Genomic DNA, 24,150 nt, shown 5'->3' with positions numbered 1-24,150 from the left:
CTTCAACATAAAATTGCACTAAGCTCATCAAATATTATGCTTAGTCCATGAATAACCAATAGGTAAGTTGTGTTCTCGCATCCAGTCCCATAAAATCCATTTGTGTACAAAAGCTCTGCATTGGAGATTTAATCATAAAAAAATTAACTCTGATTCCCTTTAGTTTAGAGATATAATGATTTAAAGGAAGGTATTCTTTTTTTTTTTTTTTTTTTGAGACCAAGTCTCACTCAGTTGCCCAGGCTGGAGTACAGTGGCATGATCTTAGCTCACTGTAACCTCCACCTCCTGGGTTCAAGTGATTCTTGTGCCTCAGCCTCCAGAGCAGCTGGGATTACAGGCAGCTGCCACCAAGCCAGGATAATTTTTGTATTTTTAGTATAGATATAGTATAGTATCGTATATGTATTTTTAGGGTTTCACCATGTTGGCCAGGCTGGTCTCGAACTCCTGACCTCAGGTGATCCACCCACTTTGGCCTCCCAAAGTGCTGCGATTACAGGCGTGAGCCACTGTGCCCAGCCTAAAGGAAGGTATTCTTAATATGACCATATTCAAAGTTATCATAGAGATATACTTACATGAATAGTATTTATCTGGGACATCAGAGGGTCTCAATCGAGCTGCAGGTCCATAGATAACTTTAATATTTTTAACATCCCCCAAATATTTATTCAGATATATGTATTTCTTACAACTGCCTTGTTCCATGCCTAGGAGAAAAAAAAAATCCCAAAACATGCTGTAACTTTAACAAAAAATTTAATATGCAGAGCAGAACTTCTTTCACTTCCAAGGTTAAATTCGTTAAACATGGGTGTAGCACTCATATTAGTTGAAGATCTGATAGGTAAGACAGAATTTCAGCTGTACCTATCACTTCACTTTTTTCAAAATCTTTTCCGTCACCCAAATTTTGGTTAATGTTTCTTCTTATTTATATATTACAATATCATTATGTGAGCAAAGAAGAATGTCTTATCACATTTTTAGACCGAATGTGAAAGCCCAGTTATTTGCCCCAAACCACCTAGGATATTAACTGGGAGTGTATGTGTATGATTCACTCTCCTTCCAAGACTGGTGCTTCTTTGCATGTAACTTCTTAGAACTGCTTCTAAACACAGATTTCTATAATTATTTCTGAAGCAAAAAACAAGAACAAAAACAAAAAGAACCTATTTTCTATTTTCCGTAGGCACGCTGCTCCTATAGTCCCCAAACTGTACACAAGCATGTTACAAAGATCACAGTAAGTAAAAGTGAAAATGTTATCAAAATTAATATATCATGCTTCTAAAGTCAGATTTATCATGCTAAAGAAAATTGAAGGCTGGGCACGATGGCTAATGCCTGTAATCCCACCACTTTGGGAGGCAGCAGTGGGAGCTTGAGAGCAAGAGTTTGAGACCAGCCTGCTCAACACAGCAAGATCCCATGTCTACCAAAAAAATTTTTTTTTAATTAGCCAGGTGTGGTGGCACATGCCAGTAGTTCCAACTACTCAGGAGGCTGAGGTAGGAGAATCACTTGAGCCCAGGAAGTTGAGGCTGCAGTGAGCTGTGATCATGCTACTGCACTCCAGCCTGGCTAACAGAGTGAGACTGTCTCAAAAACAACAACCAAAAAAAGAAAATTGAAGCTATAATAATCAGTTCCAACTAAATCTAAAATTGTAGAGTTACACAAATTTAATGTTGAAAATATATATTTTTTAGCTATTCAAATTCTTGGTGTATTGTGCTTGATAGGCACTTAGGTTTCTGTGAATTCTGTGTTTCACTTATATTTTATATTTAATGTATTTTTTTCCTAAAGACTGTCCATAAGAAACTACATTTTTAAAAAAGAATTAACTATAACATTCAGAAAAAATTGGGAAACCATCAAGTAAACTTTCTTCAGCCCTTTATCCTGAAGAGTAAATAATGCAAATTCAGATTACCATGATCTGAAATAAGGATGAGGTTCAGACATCTGTGCAAGTTCAGCTCTTTCAGACCATCCATCAGCATACCAACCATACCGTCAACCCTCTGCAAGGCTTTGATGACCTAAGAATGGGAAGCAACAACCTCATGTGATACCTTCCACACTAATGGCTATTTATACATAAAGCTATCTCTGTTAAAAAAAAAAAAAAAAAGAAAGAAAGAAACAAAGAAACAAAGAAAGATAGACAGACAGACAGATAGATAGATAAGGGCCAGTGGATGCAACTACAATGAGGTGATTCACATTAGACTAAGACAGGTCAGGGTCAGAGATACAAAGAACAGTAAATACCTGCAGATCATTAACAATGCAAGAGTCCTAATTCTATACACGTTCAATTTTAAGTTTTGGGAATGAGATTAGCTGATCTATTCCTGAGGTCAGAATGCTACTACTTAGATTAGACCCAACTTAAGCCAAAATAATAATAGCTCAAATCTACAGTGTTTGGCCAGAAACCAATATGTTCTTAATTACCACTTCATTTTCCACAATTAATTTCTTCTTATACTTTCTGATCATTCAAATGGTCACTGTATAAATACGTTTCCTAATTTTCAAAAATGTTCAAACTATTCATGAAATGCTTCTTATAATTCAATGTATTTAATTTTCTAAATTAGAACTCATAGGAATATAACCCATTATTTCCTTACAAACTGCATGCATTTTACATATGAATATCACAAGAACACAGAATGACAAATGATATTGGCAAACTGCTTTCTGGCACTTATTTTATCCTCTCTCCTTGCAAAACCATTTGAGAAAAATTTTTGTGCAGTTTTGTGTATTTTCTGTAATGTGTGGAATCAGCTTAATCTTCATTCATTGTCAGTATTATTTCACTATAATATGAGATAAGCTCTTTGACTGTAATATGAAACAAGACAATGTCTTTCAAAGTTATCCAAGCAACATGAACTGGAATTTTTAAGTATTAAGATAAAGTGGGTTTTGGTGTGCCAGTAATGTTGGAGTTTACAGAGTTTGCAAATTGATGGATATGATTTGAAAAGTAATGGGCTCAACCTTAAATGAAGATGACTCAGAAAAGCAGGTGCTTTGGCACACTGTTAGTGAATTAGAAAAGGCAGCAATGATTTTCAAATGTATGTAACCTTATAAACAAGTATAAAATGATCCTGGGATTTTTCTGTAGCCAAATTGACCCAGACACAAGTCTTGGGTATCAGTGACTTTAGTGAAAGAGTAAAAATCACACTAGCATGTAGCCAATTGTTCAAATCAAGACAACAGCTACAAGAAACTTTTCCCTTTGACCAATTATGACATGTCCACATTGCTGGCACGCATCTTCCTTATCCTCCCTCTAAGCAGGAGTATTTCTGCCAAGTTGAAGGACAGAATGAAAGGAAGGCACAATGGAGTTACTAACTACAGTGGAGCTGCTGGAGATGGATTTTGATGGAAAGAATACAAAGGGTGAAAACAGACCTAGGTGAGGGTCAACTTCCTTCTCTCTTCACTCTCTTTTATCCAAGGTGATAGTGATCCAAGCAGTACCTACTTTTTAAGAGGGGCAAATCTAGCGCAGACCCAGGGAAAGGGAAATGAAGGGAAGATGGTTTAGGCAGCTGTTGTAAATTCAAGTGAGAAAAATAAGGATGCTTTTTTGCCTCCCTTCCTTCCTCTGCTGTTGCTGAATTAGGCAAGCAGCACCCTCAAAAACAGGGACCATGACAGACATGTCAGGCCAGGCTTTAGTCTGAACGCTGTGCTGAAGAGTCCTTAAGGCTCACCGACTATCCAACCTGGGCTACCTGGGCGGGAGAACTGATAGGAATTTGGGAGTGAAGCCCTAGAAAATTAAGAAAGAGTGTTTTTTTTAATAGTCTATGACCCCTTGGAATCACAGGGGGCACAAGATCACTACACAAGGATTCTGACAGGAGGGATCCTGGCAATACCTCTTTTCACTTTTATCGTGACCCAAAATAGTCAAGATCCTTACTTTTTACTTCCTTTCATATCTTAGGTCACCAACAAAATATATATCAGAAGGAAAGTCAACTTAGAGGTACAAGGAAATATGCTCAAATCATTTTCTTTTTCTCTCTCTCTTTTTTTTTTTTTTGAGACAGAGTCCCGCTCTGTGCCCAGGCTGGAGTACAGTGGTGCAATCTCGGCTCACTGAAACCTCCCCAGCCTGGGTTCAAGCGATTCTCTTGCCTCAGCCTCCTGAGTAGCTGGGATTATAGGCACACACCACCAGGCCCGGCTAATTTTTTTGTATTTTTAGTAGAGACAGGGTTTTGCCATGTTGGCCAGGCTGGCCTCAAATTCCTGACCTCAGGTGATCCACCCACCTCAGCCTCCCAAAGTGCTGGGATTACAGGCATTAGCCACGGTGCCGAGCCTTCAGATCCTTTTCTGTTCTAATGCTTCCTGTGTTCCAAAATACTAGGTTGGTGCAAAAGTAATTGTGTTTTTTTGCCATTCAAATGGTAACAAAAATGATATGGCCACGTGAAAACTGAAAGCAGTGTTTGTTGTTTTAAAGTGCTACACAGATTAAAAACACAGCTAGGCGCTGGCTAAGTTCCTGAAAGGGTGTCAGGTCAAACGAGATGTTACACTGAAAGTGTTAGTCCATGAGCTGTTTCGTACCTCTAGTCTCCTAGGAAATATTCAACAAAATTAAGTATTCAAATATCGCTACACTTTTGATAAAATCTCCCATCCTTCTATGGGACCTCTGTTGTAAGCATGGTCTCAGGTGGCCAAAGACCTATCTCCTAAGGAAGAGAGTTCATAGGAGGCTTCCTCTGCTATTTGACTTATTACCCTGTATTTTCATACTGGAGGTTTAGCTGTTTACAACATTCTCAAAAAGCACTTAGTATTTAGGCCAAGGTAAGGGGCGATGGAGTGGATAAAGGCTTTCAAATTGAAAATACAGAAGCTAATTCATCATCAGTTTAATTTAGCACTGTGGAAAACACAGGCTAAACAATTCTCCCAACTCTTATTTTGTTTAAATGCATCCTTATATTTAGTAATATTGGGTATAATACTTGCTTTTTCCAGAAACGATAGAATCTTATAAAATGGTCTAGCAGCCTCCTTCAAAGCGAGGTTCAGTTTGATGACTGGGTTTAATGAAATAATTACTGATAAAAATGTACTTACTTCACTGCTGACTGGTCCATATGAATGACCTGAAGAATCTGGTTCTTCTAAATACAGAGTGTAAAAGTGTGGTCTAAATCAAACAGTATCAAAATGTAATATTTTACGAACACATTGAAAAACAGAATGGAAAAAATAAGTCATCAATTGATAGGGATTAAATTTTATAACACTGGCGTAACAGTTCTACTGAGAAATAATTTACAGCTTTGAAATTCTTCAAAATGTGGTATGATCATTTACTAAAGAATTTATTTCGATATAAAACATCATAGCAAATAGCAAAGTTTTGTTGTAGTCTATTTTAAAATAGTATATCATTTCTACAAAACGAAGTATTTACAATAGAAATTAATTGCCTACAGACCTTTCATCTTTAGGAAGCTGTAGCCACTGAAGAACAGCTAAAATCCTTTCTTCAAATGGTACTGAACTAAAATGAAGAACAGACAAAAATAAAAGATGGCTGACAATTGTTTGGGTGTAAAATATAGTTTTTTTCATTGAAAATGTCATTAAGAGCTACTAAATGCTATTTCGCATCTATTGTGTTTGAAATCAAGGGTTTTATTTGAAAACTTAAATCTATTTTCCCAATGAAAGAATGAAAGTTAGGTTTTACACAGATAAAAGTTGCAACTGGATTTAAAACTTTGCTTGCTATCCTCTACTTGAGGATAATATTCATGAACCTGAAAACAGTAACTGCATACCACATGAATAACTCATGTGTTAATATACTTTGCAAAGCATACATCATGAAGCACTCACTCACTGATGACTCAGCACAGCTGTGAAGCAGGCCCCTGAGGAGCAGACAGCAGTTCTCTACGCAGTATTTCCTGAGCAGAATTGAATATGCCTTCCTCTGGACACAGGCTTTGTTTACACACCTCTAATCAGAGTTCTTGCCCCACCCCAAGTACAATTAGTTGTATACTCTACTAAATCTTAAAAAGCCAAGAGACCATATACTATTAATCTTTGAATCCCTCATGCTTAGTACACAAACTCTTTTTTTTTTTTTTTTTGAGACGGAGTCTCACTCTGTCACCAGGCTGGAGTGCAGTGGCGCGATCTCGGTTCACTGCAATCTCCACCTCCCAGGTTCAAACAATTCCCCTGCCTCAGCCTCCCGAGTAGCTGGGACTACAGGCGTGCACCACCACGGCTGGCAATTTTTTTTTTTTTTTTGTATTTTAGTAGAGACAGGGTTTCACCGTGTTAGCCAGGTGATCTCCTGACCTCGTGATCCGCCTGCCTCAGCCTCCCAAAGTGCTGGGATTACAGGCGTGAGCCACCACGCCCAGCCCATAAACTCTTAATTACTGTCCATGGAATAAAAACAGTGGCAAATAAGAAGGTGGAGAAGAGGCATTGCACTGTGCTCATGGGAACCATAAAGAACACTAACTAGCATAAGATCACAAGGAAAATTGCTATGCATTTCGTGTCTGGGATTTAAGATATTTTCTGTTCACCCTTCTAAATGCATTGTTGTATTGATTTTGTGACAGAAATTTTATAATTTAAAAATAAATAAAATTATTTCAGTAATCTTGCTCAAATTGGCCAAAGAGCAAAAAACTTCCATTAAAAAGTTTTTGTATTTTCTCAATGCATCATGGATTTCAAATATCACAGAGAGGTTATTCTAATCAGTTTCTTACATTAGAAAGCATATTTACTAATTTAGAAATGGAAATCCAGAGGTACCATTAATATCTTCTTTTTAATAATATTTGCAAATGCAATAGATGCTAAATAGCAGAGATCATTCCTATCTGTATCCTCTTTAATACACTCATCTTTTCCTTCTCTTGGTTCTGAAACCATCTTTGCAAAAATTGTAACTGAGCAAATTATGACAGTGAAAGAGATCACACCTAACCAATTCCATCTTGCTTCTAACCTTTAAGCTGTCCTTTTTCATTTCTGGGCATAGGCTGAAATAACCTTGGGAAGGAATTTAGTTGATAGTTTAACTCTGAAACAAAGTTGGTAATAGCCCTTCCCCGCCGCCCAAAAAAAAAAAAAAAAACACACAGAAAAAAAAAAAAAAAAACACTTCTTGCCTGAGGACTGGTCTACCTTTGTAGGACTAACAAATTAGCTACAAGATCAGAAATTATAGTTTAGGGGCCATGCGGCCTCCAGCTGTAAGAGTCTGAACCTCCCCAAATTGCTCCTGGGAATAACATCACTAGTGTAAAATCTCAGATGAGTGCTTGAGATATTTAGCAGACCGTGCCCTGCAATCCATGTATCAGCTGACACCACCCAGCCTGGTCATCTGGCTCAACCAGTTTTGCAATCCCAGGAACAGGAGATAGCAAGAAAAACTCACTTGATCCCCTATAATTCCATCCCCAATCCAACGCATCAGCATTCCCCACTTCCCGAACTCCTATCTGCCAAATTATCCTTAAAAACTTGGATCCCAAAATGCTCGGGGAGACTGATTTGAGTAATAATAAAACTCCGGTCTCCCACACAGCTGGCTCTGCATGAATTACAATTTCTCCATTGCAATTCTCCTGTCTTGATAAACCCAATCTGTCTAGGAAGTGTGCAAGATGAACCTGTTGGGCAGTTACAGTTCTTTTTCTTTCTGGAGTTAAGATGTGCAGTACTCCCACTCCCAGATCTCTACCTCCACCGTGACCTCATTTTTCATGTCTGCCCGAAGATCTGAACTAAACACATTATCAGTGTTTCTCGAAAGGCTCTAGAAAACACTTGTCTAGTCTTTTTTTGTTTGTTGTTTTTTTTGTTTTTGTTGTTTTTTGATAGGGAGTTTCGCTCTTGTTGCCCAGGCTGGAGTGCAATGACGTGATCTCGGGTCACTGCAACCTCCACCTCACAGGTTCAAGTGATTCTCCTGCCTCAGCCTTGTGAGTAGCTGGGATTACAGGCGCCCGCCATCACGCCTGGCTAATTTTTGTATTTTTAGTAGAGACGGGGTTTTACCACTTTGGTCAGGCTGGTCTCAAACTCCTGACCTCAGGTGACCCCTCACCTCAGCCTCCCAAAGTGCTGGGATTACAGGAGTGAGCCACCGCAGCTGGCCCACTTGTCTAGTTTCACTGTCCATTTACCATCTATCTAAACTCTTTGAGAAAGAGTTCTTCAGTTCTCATTTTTCAGCCAACATATCACTCAAATGCTAAAGCTCAAGATTCGATAAAAAGGAGATTACATAAGAATAAGCTGTTCTATATTACAGATCCTAGAAAAAAATCATTTCACATACCCATTATACATTTTATAGATGTCTGGGAAAATTCCATTAATTTCCACATCTGATCCTGGCCAGAAAAATGTGCCAGACTTGAGGCCTTGATACTTAGCTGTGACCCAAATCTGGAGCAGAAAATGAAGGAAAATTAAGAAATCATGCAAACTTTCATCTCTTAGGAAAGTATGTATTCATGTAACACCAATGCATTCCTCTCTAGTGCTAGAATGCTTTTAAGGTCAACAAGCTTCAGCACTTAGGTCACAATAATCATGTAATATGACTCTTAAGCAGCAACAACATATTAAATAGTCAGAGATTAACTCCTGTAGCTTTTGGAACTATTCCCCTAATTAACAGTTTTCTCTTAAAAGAAAAAAAATTCATGAATATACATGTCTTTAACTTGCTGAGATATCTGTGTATGTAACTGACATTTATTAAGCACTTATTATTGCCAATCATGGTTCTAAATAGTATTCCTACAAGCATGCTACATTATTAATTCACATAATCCTCACAATAATCCTACAAAGTAGTAAACAATATTATCTACATTGTAGATATGATAAAACAGAGGCAGAAACAGAATGATTTGTCCAAAGTCACACAGCTTTAAATGTCAGAGCTAAAATTTGAATTCATAACCTGCAAACTAACTATTATGCTCTTTGTCCTTCTAAGAGGAATATCATGATTATTTAAATAGACCTTATATAATTATTGTGGCAATTTTTAAAAAATTTTTTTTAAATTGTGGCAATTTAAAAAAGTAAATTGGAGAATTGGAGAATTTTAAAAATTAAAAAGGAGAACACAGCTTGGAAAGTAAATTGGAGATCACGATTGGAAAGAAGCTCCTAAATTAGCACAGGCAAATAAAACCAAGATGTTCAAAAACAACGTAGTTTTGTGTAGATCAAAGCTATTACCCCCATACTACTGCTATATGCTACTGGTAGAAGAAGAATTGATCAGAAAAGAAAAATTGCCCAGCACAACCCAAATCCACCTCTGAAATAAACTACTCTCCTTTTACGCAATTATACAAGTTATGTTTAGGATTATCAGCATTCATCTCCATTTACAAAAGAATGGCCACAGACACACTAAATGAAATCAGTTATTAAAAGCTCTAGAGAATCTGGTTATTTTACTCTGATTGAAATAGATGAGAATAATTAACTATTTTAGTAGAAAAACAAAGAACTCACTGGTTCTCCTTTGTACCACTCAGGATTAAATTTCTCTTTACTTTTAAGTGAAAAGGAAGCATTCATTTTGGGATCATACATTTTATTGTCGATTATGCCATGAGATTCTGGATACAATCCCTAAAAAAGATAAAACAGATTATATGCAAGTTGTGTTTACTTAATGTTAAATAAATTCACAGAAAAAAATCATCAAAAAGAAACCGATAACTGAAGCTACATGGAATTATAATAAGTTTAAGGAAAGAAAAACAAAAAAATCAGGTAATGGCAAAACACAACCTCTTAAGATTTTATGTAGTATTTGTGATTTAAATTATGTAATAGGAGAAAATAAGTCAGTAATACTAAGGATAAAGATCTATATAAAAAAGGCAGCCTCAGCCGGGCCCAGTGGCTCACACTTATAATCTCAGCACTTTGGGAGGCTGAGGCAGGCGGATCACGAGGTCAAGAGATGGAGACCATTTGCCAACATGGTGAAACCCTGCAGGGAGCTGAAGGCCCGTGGGACGTGACCAACTCAGCATTCCATGGAGGCTATATGGTCAAACAGCAAACTGTTTATCATGAATGCAGGATGTGGGCAAACTCACACTGCCCTGCCACCAAAAGGTTTGCTGAGGGCCTCACTCCCTGGCGCCAGGCTCCTTGAAGTTATCTACTGAGAAATCTAGCCTATTGTTAAAAGAATGCAGTCTCGCAAGCCTGCTGTGAACCAAAAGGCCAACTGACAATTAGCCGACAACCACCGCCCTCTACTCGCTATCTCTTTTGCCTAATAAATATGGAGGGCTGTGTAAAGCTCAGTGCCCTTGTCCACTAGAGGCAAGGTACCCCCTGACCCCTTCTTCCAAATATACTCTTTTGTCTTTGTCTTTTATTCCCACATTCCCCCCATCCGCCACTTTGTTCAGTCCCCCTAGGTCCGGGCAGGCTACAAAATCCCGACTCTACTAAAAACACAAAAATTAGCCGGGCGTGGTGGTGTGCACCTGTAGTCCCAGCTACTTGGGAGTCTGAGGCAGGAGAATTACTTGAACCCGGGAGGTGGAGGTTGCAGTGAGCCGAGATCGCACCACCACACTCCAGTCTGGTGACAGCACAAGAGTCCATCTCAAAAAAAAAAAAAAAAAAAAAAAAAAAAAAGGTAGCCTCTGAAATTTTGAAAACAATGTTGTTGTCTTTTTAAATTGCTGAGTAAAGCATTTCTGCAGAACAAATTCCTTTTTTGGCGAGGTCCCAGAGTAGCTTGGATCAATATAAGCTAACATACTAATTTCCTGGCTTCAATTCTAAAGCTTAGTGAGTTCTACTGTTTTATTTGACTCAAATTAAATCTGGAAACACTGAAACAAAAACAGGATTGTAATCCTATTTGGAGTCAGGCAAAGTGGCTTGCTTAAATTCATCATCAAGATGATTAGAAAGACAAGTTGTGAACACAGGAGTTTGGGAAGGTTTTTTGGCTCAAATAAAGTAAGCCTCAAAACTAGGATACAAGAATCAGAGAATATTAACACTGAAAGGAAACCAGGAAATCGTTTCTTGAGGTCTTGAGTCATCTCTTTTCACAGATGAGAAAATGGAGACTCAGCCAGTAAAGTGACCTTTCCAAAGCCACAGCTAGTTCGTGGCAGAGCAAAGATCAGAACCTGGGTTTCCTTACTTAACTACATATTGGAAAATAAGTTGTTTTTCTTTTATCTTAAATCTATTCCCTCAAAAAATGTTACAATCCCATCTCTCTTCTGCAAACAGATAGAAGTTGAAATGCAGAGCTTACGGTGACAATGCTGTAGTGATTGGGGAAAGTTTTTGTTGGATATACCGGTCTCATGTTTTTAGTATATGTTCCACATTTTTCTAGAAGGGAAAAAAATAAACATTGTTATTAAATACATCTGACAATTGGCTTACCTCATTTAGCAGTGGTACCACAGCAGTCTAAATCACGTAAAAAAAATTAGCCCAGGAGGGATTTTAATCAGATAAAAATTCAGGATGAATTATAAAGCAACACTGTGGATACAAATCCAATGTTAAAGATGACTTCATTTTTCTCTTAGTCAGAAAAACATTAAAATAATTAAGCCAATTACCCATAACATCACTTCATTCAAGATGAACAAGTTATAATAAAATGATGCTTGTAAGTTCTTTGATACTACTTAGTGGTCAAATACCTAAATCATAAGAGGTAGAATAAGAAAACTGAACTAAGTCTATAAATTAAAACAAGGGTGAAGGAGTAGCTGGGAAGACAGGGTCCCAGGCCATAAATCTAGAACCAGCTAACCCTGGACAAACTCAGCTGCTTTAAAGACAAAAGGCATCTTGTGGCTTCAAGTCCAAGAAAGTGCAGAAGTCTGACTATTCCTGATGCCCTGCTGATCTAGTTCTGGTGCCTCATTCTTTTTCTCTTGCCTCTACTATTGAGGAGGGAACACATAACTAATGATTCCAGCGTTCAATACTCCATTTGCCTAAAAACGTCCCTCAAATTGGCATGTGTCTATATATCTCACTGCCTTCCATCAGTTCAGAATTACAGGCTACATTCCCTAATTATTCAAAGCTAGGGCTTGGGCTCATGGTTTAATGATTTATTTTAAACTTCATATACAGGTACCTCCACCTCTTAACTCTAAACTCACGATGCCACATTTGGCACCATGGAGACAAGCTCTCCTGATAATGGTAACAAAGGGCTGTATTTAAACTTCAAAGGCCACAGGCCTGCTGGGAAGAACACAGCTTTGTCCATGCAAAGCTAAAGACTTTTTATGCAAAACATTAAAACAAAACAAAACTATCTTCTTCCGTGTAGAAATTAAAAACTAAAAATTTTTAAAACTCTCCCAAAATTATTTTGGCACTTCATAAGACGAGCATAATGATGTACATAAGAATTTACAAAGAGTGATGTTAATGTTTAAAGCACCTCACATACTCAAATCTGGTAAGCAATATTTTAGAATTCCAGAAAAAAGCTAAAGTAATTGTATTTACTTACTTCTATTTTAGTCCAGTATTACATTGTAGCTGCTTAAAGGTTGTTAACGTGATTTAAAACTTTGGCATCAATATTAAGAAAACACCATTCTACTATTTTATGGGGAATTTATAGAAAAATCACTTAATTAAGGCCTGATTGAGATTAAAAAAAAAAAAATGGAAGAGTCCAATTCAATCCAAAGGATAACACAGAATAACTGACAAATATTGTATGTCTGTACTCGTAATATCTCAGAAATACCTTTAGTTTTTGAAATTCTATTTCTGAAATAAAATATCTGTAAAATAAGGCCAGGCGTGGTGGCTCACGCCTGTAATCCCAGCACTTTGGGAGGCCAAGGTGGGTGGATTGCTTGAGCCCAGGAGTTAGAGACCAGCCTGAGCAACATGGCAAAACCCTGTCTCTACTAAAAACACAAAAATTAGCCAGGCGTGGTGTCATGTGCTTGAAATCCCAGCTACTTGGGAGGCTGTGGCACGAGAATTACTTGAACCTGGGAGGCAGAGGTTGCAGTGAGCCAAGATCACACCACTGCACTCCAGCCTGGGCGACAGAGTGAGACTCAGTCTCAAAAATAATAATATTTGTAAAATAAATAAACAAGGGACTTTTTCACAAGGAATTCAAAATTCTGAGAAAGAATAAATACATATAAAAATGGCCAAAGGTTAAAATTCGAAGATAACTATATTAACTTATTTTTTTGAAGGGCAGCTTCAGAGTAATCACACTATTAAAGATAAGCGCCTTACACCAGGTTCAACTACTTTGCCATAGAAAAGTTTAGTGAAACAGGTAGGTTCTGCCAGTACTTTTCCAAGAAAGACTGCCTGCCTAGTCGATCTCACTGAAATGGTGATATTCCAGCAGTAAACTCTGAAGTTACTCACTTAGTTTGCTAATAACAGGAAGAAGTCCACCCCAAGTGTGTAAATATTCTGCCCTGAATCCATCCAAAGAAAATAAGAGGGTAGGAGGCGTTTCAAACCTGGGTAATGAAAAAGAAAAAAAAATGTTTAAAGAAGCAAAGACAAGACATATCCAATGAAGATGTACTCCCTTCTTGGCACAGGTCCAGTGAAGATTTTCCACTAAGGTCTGTGTGATCTTAAGAAAACTAACTAACAAAGTCGGCAAGCATACTTATAAAGTACGTTTTACATGCATTTATATTTATATACAAGCTCTATCACTTCGTAATACATATATATCATCACATAGTATATATTAAGCATTCATATCATTTTGAGCCACCATACAGAAACATTATTCATGGTTCCTGCTGTTCCAAAAGCTACACCAATTGCTACTAAAATATAATATTGTTTTCCCAATTTGCAGGAAAATAAACAATAAAAAACAACAGCATATAATATTTCCATAAATATTCTTCCTGAACCACCACTTTCTGATGTGGACTCTAATACAGTAAATAGTACTTCATATAGTATATACATTACACACTATTTTATTATTTAATTTATTTTATTATTTTATTTTTATTTTATTTTTGAGACAGAGTCTCACTCTGTCGCTCAGGCTGCAGTGCAGTGGCGCTATCACAGCTCACTGCAGCTTCAACCTCCTGGGCTCAAATGATCCTTCTGCCTCACCCTCCCAAGTAGCTGGGACTACAAACATGCACCACCATGCCTGGCTAATTTATTTATTTATTTATTTTTTGTAGACATGAGGTCTCACTATGTTGCCCAGGCTGGTCTCGAACTCCTAGGCTCAAGCAATCTTCCCACCTTGGCCTCCCAAAGTGTCAGGATTACAGGTGTGAGCCACCCACCAAGCCTATATACTGTATTTAGTTTTTAGGCTTAATATATTTAAAAGATATAAATACTTAATACAAAAGTTTGAGAGATACTATATTTAAATATATAAACAACAAAGAAATAATTCAAAGCTGGGAATGATCGATGAGGTTTCAACAACACATACATACATATACAAACAGTTAACGTGTAGTGTGGAAATTTCAAAAAGGAGGCCAAAAACCACAGAGGATGCTAATATACTTGACAAACGAGAATAGCTATGGACAATGGCCATGTGGCTACCCCAAAACGGCCATGGCTCAGAAATTTTTCAGCATCTAGTGATACATGGTAGGTGGTAGGGAACTTGCATAACACTGGATAACTGTTAGAAGACTTCCCACTGAAAGTTTACTCAGTAAATTTAAAATTTGACAGGAAATACCTTACCTTGCCTTTTCAACTCTGCCTCCTCCCACCTTACCCTCACACACAAACACAAAAGCAACCCCACAAGGAGAACATTTTTATACAATTTTCACTAGCTACTATCTGTAACATAGCTCCACTGAGAGACTCTGTAGAACCAGTGTATATAGTCTTAACGGTCCATACAAAACTAGTTTTATTCAATCAACAGAAATCATAAAAGCAGGTTAGTGGGCCATCATGTAAACGTACTGGTAAATTATCCAGTGTAATAATAAGTGTCCTAAGTTACAATCTTCTTGTAAAGAAAGGGTTATGTTTTCCACTAAAAGATTCAATATTACAACTGAAAAATTATAAGCAATATTTAGAAGAAAAAGAAAGATTCAAAATTCACTAAGTCTAACATTCCCAGTATTCCTTGGATTTAAAAGACAGTTTAGGGTACATGAAAATTTTCCTTAAAAAAAGGCTCTTCTGTTGAAATTATTTGGTTGAGGTTTAGCTTTGGCTGCTGTTGCTACTGCTTATTTAAATCAAAAGTACTCTTCCTTCCAAAAGAAAAAAAAGAAGACATGTAACAAAAATTATATACACGAACAAAATGAACTAAAATACAGCTTAAAAATTTTAATAGTCTGGGAAAACTATCATTTTAAAGAGGTAAAAATACATTTCTGAAGATGAATAATTCAAATGTATGAGATGATAGACCTCAAATGGAACAAAGATAAATACGCTTAACACCTTTATAAAATCTTCACCCTTTAAATTCCACACACACTCTTTTTGATGGTGTCATATATGGAAGACCCTGTACAAAATATTTGAAGGACAAAAAAACCAAATATGAATTATTTTAAAAAACGTATCATCTCTCACAAACAGGTTGTTATCCCAAAAATGTATAAATGGACCAAAATACAAAAAAAAAGAAGCTAAATTTTCTACAAGTTTAGCAGCTCTCAAAACTCCAAATAAAAGTAAAGATCCTTCCTTCCTGAAAAGGAAAATGCAAATATTTTTATCTAGCATTCTTCAATACCAAAGACTAAATATTCATGGCCTCTCTTTTTTCTATAAACTTCCAGAATAGGGATAACTCCATAATCATCTCTGTTCCACCATTGCCAAACACAAGATCTGGCTAAAAATACAGGTTGGGCATCCCAAATCTGAAAATCTGACATCTCAAATGTTTCAAAATCCAAAACTTTTGAGCACTGACATGATGCTCAAAGGAAATGCTCACTGGAGCATTTGGGATTTTCAGATTTGAGATGCCCAAACTGGTATAACTCAAATATTGCAAAATCCAAAAAAGTCCAAAATCCAAAACAGTTCTCATACCAAACATTTTGGATAAAGGATACTCAACCTGTAATGTTTAATAAACCAGTGATTTTATTATTTTTATCATCTTAATTTGGAAAGAAAAAAATGATGCTGTACTTCTAAAAAAGAAAAAATTAATACCTCAGAATATAATCTTACCCTGCTGGGCACTGTGGCTCATTAATGCTCTCACATGGTTCTTCTACCCAACTTTTCTCACCTAAAATATTTTCAAGAAAATAAAATGAACACACTTAACAGTAATAATAATTGTGATGCTTGTGAGACACATTAAGACAGATTCCAAAAACCAAGTATGTGAACAGATTGATAGATAACACAGGACATGACTCTGGAGGTGTATAATCAATAAAGAGAATTATTCTGCTTCAAAATAAGAGTTAGTTGATATCAGGAATTAAAAATGGATGCACAATTGTAAGACTAAAACATACTACTGTATTTGTGAGAACTTGAAGGTATCTTTTCCATTTTCAAATTCTTAATATTTTCAGCCAAAATTTACAACCCTCCCCTTCTATCCACTCATCAAAATCCTTGGTATTTTGGTGTCTTAGTTCTCTCTCATATAGAGTCAGGTTCTGTCAAGAAATTTGAAAAAATGATAATAATAATACCTGGACAAGACATCATAATAGTATCACCTTACAAAATGCCCTCGAATCTTTCTAAACAATTTCACATCGACTCTCTCAATGCACAGCAGACAGTGTCCCCATTTACTAGGAGGGAAGCCGGGACATAAAAGTCAGCCAGGACTGTAAGAGGGATCTTTCCACAAATACAGCATCAAGTGTGCTGCTATTATCAAAATAACATGAGAGGGTGGTGGCAGGGGAATGAGTGGTTATAGATAAAATATGATTGGCCGTGTGTACATAATCATAATTATGAAGCTGGGTGATGGGTATAATGTTCATTACATACTCTCTCTCCCCATGTGTATGTTTAAAAGTTTCTTTAATAAAAAGTTTTAAAATTATTTTTTTCAGCTAATATAGTTGGCCAATAGCCATGACTCCTAATATAAAAGATAACACCTATGTAAAGCCCCGCTAAGACGCTGGAAGATACCAGGCTGCTGCAGAGCCCAACGAGCACCTGACCTTGACACACAGAACTGTAGTTGATGCAGCAGTCGCCCTGGTCCTTGCAGTCATCTGAACAGGCACAGAGGCTTCTGGTCAACCTTTTCTCACCACACCTGAATTTGTTGCAAGTCCATATATGTTCTAGAAACAAACATCAGCAAAATGTGTTTTATGTCTCAAATTCAACATGTCCAAAGTGAACACAGAATTGCTGTCTTCCTGAGTATGATCCATGAGCAACAATGAACAATTTCACAGCTCTTAGTCACTCACAGAATCTGCCACTACCATGGCCACTCTGAACTAATGGGGTAAAATATGTAGGAACCAATTATTATTATTTCACTAAAACTCCAGAATTTCATCATTTTCAAATTTAGACGCACCTTACCATATGCAATTCCTATGTAGACCTGGCTTCTTCTACCTGCTAAAATTTAATCTAAGTCTGACTCTCAGGCCAAGGTGAGAGGATTGCTTGAGGCCAGGAGTTTGAAATCAACCTGGGCAATGTAGTGAGACCTCATCTCTACAAACATTTTAAAAATTAGCTGGGCATAATGGTGTGAGCCTGTAGTTCCAGCTACTTGGGAGGCTGAGGCAGGAGGATCTCTTGAGCCCAGGAGTTCAAGGTTGCAATGAGCCATGGTCAAGCAACGGCTCTCCGGCCTGGGTGACAGAACAAGTCCCTGTCTTTAAAAAATAAATACTAATGAAAAATAAATAAATCTCTCTCATTTAAAAATTATTCCATGTCATATGCAGAGAATTCCAAATCTAACTAAGAAAATTTTCATATTCTGATAGTTTTATTTTGAAAAATATAGGTGGACATATAAGATCTCTTGCTGTCAAAGAACCATAATGAAAATATTTCTATATTTCAAGCAGGCTTTTAGAATTTGAATGCAAATTAGATTACAAAGGCTTTCAGCATACATTAAAAATAGACAAAGTTCTGCTATCCATAAAATGTTTAACAGAGAAATTCTGTAAATTTTTTTCTCTTAAGGAACTGTTGAAAGAAAATATAAAAGCTAATGTCAAAACGTGTATGTATGCTAAACTAAAAAAAATTCAAATGAATTAGGTAAATCACATACCTGAAAGACACAGAACTTTCCTTGATCTTTTCCTAATGACCATAACTCCACTTTTTTCCCTGCTCATCCTTACCTGGTTCTATGCACGTCTCCTGGTAATCTAAACAGCAGTTTCCAAGCTCAACACAGGCAGCATCACAGCGACAGTTCCCAAATGTTCTCTCGAAACAGCGACCTTTGCAACTTTTAACTGAAAAAATTGAACAATAAGTCAGATGTTTCTAATCATTATATAATTCAAAGTAAACATCAACGAATACAACTAAGTTAGGTGTACACTAGGTTCAAATACTACTTTAGAAAATACAGATGGGGTAATAAAGTAAGGCAAAAATCTTTTCACAAATACACACAAAAAGTGATACAAACAGAAAGTAACCTTATGTGCCTGGTTTGTGATTTTTATCTCCTGATGTAGGAAAGAAAGATAACTTTTTAATGATTATTATTACAAACGTTACTGGGTCTGATAAGACTTAAATAACCATGGTGTGATAAAATAAAAGTCAGAATAAAGGCTTGTTCTGAATACTTCGTGCTATGAAAAAGTTGGCTTAAGCAGGCATGGGGTTCCCTAAAATTTCAAAATGTGGGAAAAAAATTTTTTAGAAGTGATTAAGAATATTTTAGAAAGGAAAAGATTACCTAGCCTGCCTCGCTCTCAATCCTGGTGTAAAGAAGTAGTGGGTTTGTTCAGAACATGCTCCCTGGCATAGCTCTTCCCTCCCTGACCTGAAACACCCATTTCACCTTTAGATCCAGACTGGCTCCCTCTAAAAAGCTTTCCTAACTCCCCAGCTAGGCCTGACTTCCATTTTTTTAAGCTCATATAAAACCTTGTCCTTCCCCTCAATTACTTAATTCCACACGTAACTAGGTTATTTGGTTAATATCCCAGTTAGACGGCAAACCAAGACCACATCTGGCTTTGCCCAGCATACTGTATCCCTAAAACCAGACCAGGTGCATGCCATATAGTTGAGATTAGCACATTTTTGCTAAATGAATAAATGGTAGACATGGGAGGAAAGTACTTTTCATGACAAACAACAATTTTACTGTTGAAGTTCATTACTAGATACCTTGAATAAGCCAGGTTTCATTGGAGAGCTAGAAAATTAGGACGAGAAAAAAAGAAAAAAAGGAACACATGGAAAATAATGGACATCCAACAACAACAAAAAAGAAATAATCTTAGTTCTTGACTTTAATGGTGTTCTGACCCAAAAAGACACTGCCATGGAATTTACCTCTCATTTGATACTGGGAAATCAGGCAATTTTAAGAAGATGAAGTAACAATAATAATTTCTAGTGTCAGAAATACGAACTTTCCTGACCTGGAGTGGGGGTCAGGGAAGTCTATTGGAATAATAGCTATTACTTGGAGCTCATTAATATGTACCTAATAATTTTTAATTTGTATGTGTCAACTCAGGAGTGAATCACTTCATGCTAAAAGATGACATAGGTAAACACTAAAGTCTGTAACTGTTTACTTCAGTTAAACTTAGATACATGTGTTCTGAATAGTTTACTGAATACATAAAATTACTACCTTTCAACAGTACATGATAGCTTAATAATCACTAAAAATTTTTTAAATAATTAATATTACAATCACAGAATAGCCAAACAGAAGAACCTGTTCAATTTTCAAAGCTGAATTCTCTAGAATGACCATCAATGATTTTATTGTGAGGGGATGGGGGGGAACTACCTCAAAGACAAGATAATAACCACTACGATTTACTGTGATCCAGTTTAATTATTTATTATAATCTTGTCAATGCTGGATAGATTTCTGCAATTGATGGAAAGAAAAAATATATCTAGAAGTTTAAAAAAAATCATTGTGGCTTTGAAACAACCAATGTCTGCAATTTTAGAACTTTAAGAGCACATACTGACAGGTTTCTGGTTGCCCAGGGATGGTAACTGTCACCTAGTAACCTACAGGGTTGCTTCAGCAACTAACTCCTTAGGGGAAAAGAGCAGTAAAGAATGTCCTCTGAGTCCCTGGAGGAAGTCAGGGAGCATGGGCTCCAGGACAACAGCATCAGAACCCCCGGCCATGTTTTGTAAGTAGAACTTTATATGACTAATATAATACAAGAGCTTCAGGAAAAAGGCTCAAGCCAGCGTTGAATTGACAATATCTATGGAGTACCCATAGGAATAGGAGATAATGTTTACCTCAATCACATTCTTAATAAGGCTGTGCACACATACACACACACACACACGACTAATTACCTTCTTTGGCACAGCTTGGTTTCAACCCAAATATACAACCAAGTATTGTTGTTAACACACATACTGACAATACCTGTAGGGAGAAAAGAGAAAATTACATGGTTTCTTTTTTAAAAAATATTTTATTTTATTTTTTATTTTTAGAGATAGTGTCTTACTCTGTTACCCAAGCTAGGGTACAGTGGCATGATCATAGTTCACTGTAACCTCGAAATCCTGGCATCAAGGGATCCTCCTGCCTCAGCCTCCCAAAGTGGGGGGATTATAGGCAAGAGCCACTAGGCCTGGCCTTATACAGTTTTAAAATCCTTTTATTTCTCCAAATGTTTTATTGCTTTAAATGTTTCTAAACTTGTTGGTGCTGTTCTTTTTTCCAGTCTGGGGCTAGTCACGTAGATATGTTCACTTTTTGAAAATTCCAACTATACACTTGTGATTTGTATACATTTCTGTATTTTATACTTTAATAAAAAGTTTACTCAAGTGTCAACCAACCATTCTATACCATCCAATGTTAATGTAATTAGAAACTCTCCTAGTTAGTATAAATGAATTAGTCATAAAAATTATAATTATTAAGGGAAAGAGAGAAAACTATTTATAGAGTCTGGATTTCATATGTATTAATCCATTAAAGGCAATATGTGGAATATTATATGCCTCTTTTAACAGTTCTACACAAACCCAAACCTAACATCCTCACATGTACTGTGGTACCTTGTGGGAATGAGCCCTGAAGAGGGTCAGCTGACAACCTCCTGGACCAAGTGTTACCACAAACTAGTTGTGTGATTTCAGGCAGGTCACTTAAGCTTTCTAGATACCAGTTTATTCATCTATAAAATTTAAGGGTTGGACTACGTGATCTCTAAACATCTTTCCAGTGCTAACACTTTGCCACTTTCCCATTCTCCACTCTTCTGGTCTTTGACATTTTAAAATAAGTGGACACACCCTACAACCCCTAAGAACCATGACAGAACTTCTATGAGTTAGAAGACAAAGGAGCGGAATAACCCACAAAACAATCCTCAATTTTTTTTAGTGGGACCAAGTTTCCTTGAAAGCTCCCTGGAATGTCAGATTACAGGGCACCTCAATAAAATATTAATTGAGTACCAATGACGCGCAAAGACTGTTATACACTGAAGGAAAAAATAAGAGATAGCTCAAGGGGTTTCTACTTGGGTAGGAGAAGTTAAAAACAGCACATCAGCGGCCCATATTTGGTAGGCCCTACAAACCGCCTGCAAAGTTCTACAGTTGTTTAAAGAAGGAGAAAGGTTGGGGTGGTTAGGGAGAGGGAGATCAGAAAGAGTTTCCTAGAGCAAGTTTTTGGCATGGCTCTGAATGGGGGGGAAATGATGGCGTGATGTTGCCAGGTGGAACTGGAGGAAGGAAAGAGAGGACAGAACACAGCAAACTTCTAGGAGAAAGGGCAGCATAAAGAAGGGTTCCAGGAAGGCAGGCACATGGAAGGTGGCAGATAAATAATGAACAGCCTATCTTAGCTGAAACCAAGAAAATGCAAACGGGAATGGACAATGGGTGGAGGTATGGAAAGATGGTGTAGTATTTCCGGAAAGCTAAGGTGAAGAGATAATAGAGACAGGAGGAATGGGTGAATAGGACCAAGTGGATGGTTGGTGGAGGCTTTTATAAGAATTCATTCCTTCAGATGAAGAGTATTGAGTACTGACTATGTACTGGACATTCAGTCATAAAACAGACATGACCTCTGCTCTCGAGGTGCCTACTGTCAAGTGACTGCAAAGACTTAAGAGGAAGTGAATGGTAAGGAAAGTGAGGCAGCAGGTCTTACTTACTTCAAAATAAAATGGATAAAAGAAAGGAAGAGTTTTTGCAAAGAAAGCAAAAGGTTAGCCTTCTTTAAGGATGCAAAAACATGTGTTTTTCTTTGTGTGTGTGTGTATATTCCTTAAAATAAGGAGGTATCAGAGGAAGAGCTTGAGCAAGTCAACAAGGGCAAATAAGCAGAACAAGGTATCAGAAGAGAATAGTAATGGATTTTCCTAAACTTCTGATGGTGGTGTAAACTGACACAACTGTATGGAAAGATAATCTCTAAAAATATCTATCAAAAACATCACAAACGGCCAGGCACTTTGAGAGGCTGAGGTGGGGGGATCACTTCAGGCCAGGAGTTCGAGACCAGCCTGGTCAACATGGTGAAACCCCATCTCTACTAAAAATACAAAAAATTAGCCCAGCATGGTGGTGCACGCCTATAATCCCTGCTGCTCGGGGGCGCTTAGACAGGAGAATCGCTTGAACCCGGGAGGTGGAGGTTGCAGTGAGCACAGATTGCACCACTGCACTCCAGCCTGGGCGACAGAGCAAGATGCTCAAAAAAAATTAAAAAAAAAAACAAAAACAAACCAAAACAACAACAACAAAAACTGTTTTACTGTCAATTATAAATGTATAAGAAAATAAAATATAGTAAAACATCTATATTTAGTGTATTATAATTTAAAACATTAAAAACATGAAGAATTGGCCAGGCACGGTGGCTCATGCCTGTAATCCCAGCACTCTGGGAGGCCAAGGCAGGTGGATCACGAGCTCAGGAGTTAAAGATCAGCCTGGCCAAGATGGTGAAACCCCGTCTCTACCAAAAATACAAAAATTAGCCAGGTGCAGTGGTAGGCTCCTGTAATCCCAGCTACTTGGGAGGCTGAGGCGGAAGTTGCAGTGAGCCAAGATCGCGCCACTGCACTCCAGCCTGGGTGACAGAGTGAGACTCTGTCTCAAGGAAAAAAAAAAAAAAAAAACCATGAAGAATTGAAATTGTATTTATCTGTAAACTTACCTAGAATAGTCCAAACAGTACTTACCTTCTTCTCATCTATCACATAACTCACAATACAGAGTGAGAATATTTTCTATGCCTTGGAGAATTGTCATATTCCATATTCCTTTCTAAGTTTAGATCAGTTTCCAATGTTTTCACATAAGCTTTGCACCTTCAACATTATGAAATGTCTCCAAGAGGAAGTTTTGTGCCAGTGTCACTCCCTCTGGGATATCTTCATTCTTCTTCTCACAACCACTCTCCTCATTTGTATCAAAAAATTCAGCTTCACTAGACTCCTCTGGCTTCATATCTGGAGTCTATTGCACCATGGCAGTGTTAGCATTCCCACGGTTAGCTGTTTCTTCCATAACTCCATTTACTTTGACTTCAATTTCACTTCCAGCATTATTACCTCCTTTCTTTTCTTTACTTTACTTTCATTCTTTATCAGTTCATTCACTTTTTCAATTATCCACTTTTTGAAAATGTCATATAGGTTTACCTCTGAGAGGCAAAGCAACAACACAACTACATGCTTTTGCTGTCTGTGCATGAACTGACTAAACGATGTCTATGGGCTAATCACTGGCAGATTTTGAAAGAAATGATGCAATTGGTCACTGACCATAACTTGCACTTGCTATTTGCACAGTGATTTGTGGACTGATGAGCTAGCAGCAAAGTTTGTACTTTATGCAATTACTCACAGTTAA

At 37.2% G+C, this 24,150-nt stretch overlaps 1 protein-coding gene across 1 annotated transcript in view; it reads right to left on the bottom strand.

Moving 5' to 3' along the window:
* Positions 1-24,150, bottom strand: part of ENPP1 (ectonucleotide pyrophosphatase/phosphodiesterase 1) — an 85,058-nt gene that overhangs the window by 25,101 nt on the left and 35,807 nt on the right. Inside the window, exons 2-13 of the mRNA XM_003827660.6 lie at positions 20,620-20,692; positions 18,438-18,554; positions 17,277-17,402; positions 16,309-16,369; positions 13,510-13,607; positions 11,387-11,466; positions 9,601-9,720; positions 8,402-8,511; positions 5,516-5,581; positions 5,149-5,221; positions 1,946-2,054; positions 582-713 (exon numbers count right to left, since the gene is read on the bottom strand). Of these exons, the coding sequence (XP_003827708.4) occupies positions 582-713; positions 1,946-2,054; positions 5,149-5,221; positions 5,516-5,581; positions 8,402-8,511; positions 9,601-9,720; positions 11,387-11,466; positions 13,510-13,607; positions 16,309-16,369; positions 17,277-17,402; positions 18,438-18,554; positions 20,620-20,692 (1,165 nt within the window). The remainder of the gene's footprint in view (positions 1-581; positions 714-1,945; positions 2,055-5,148; positions 5,222-5,515; positions 5,582-8,401; positions 8,512-9,600; positions 9,721-11,386; positions 11,467-13,509; positions 13,608-16,308; positions 16,370-17,276; positions 17,403-18,437; positions 18,555-20,619; positions 20,693-24,150) is intronic.

Source organism: Pan paniscus, chromosome 5 (genome assembly GCF_029289425.2).
Source record: "Pan paniscus chromosome 5, NHGRI_mPanPan1-v2.0_pri, whole genome shotgun sequence".
In the NCBI taxonomy this organism is placed as follows: domain Eukaryota; kingdom Metazoa; phylum Chordata; class Mammalia; order Primates; family Hominidae; genus Pan; species Pan paniscus.
The sequence above is the reverse complement of the archived record's forward strand: the minus strand, read 5'-3'. Positions and strand labels throughout refer to the sequence as shown.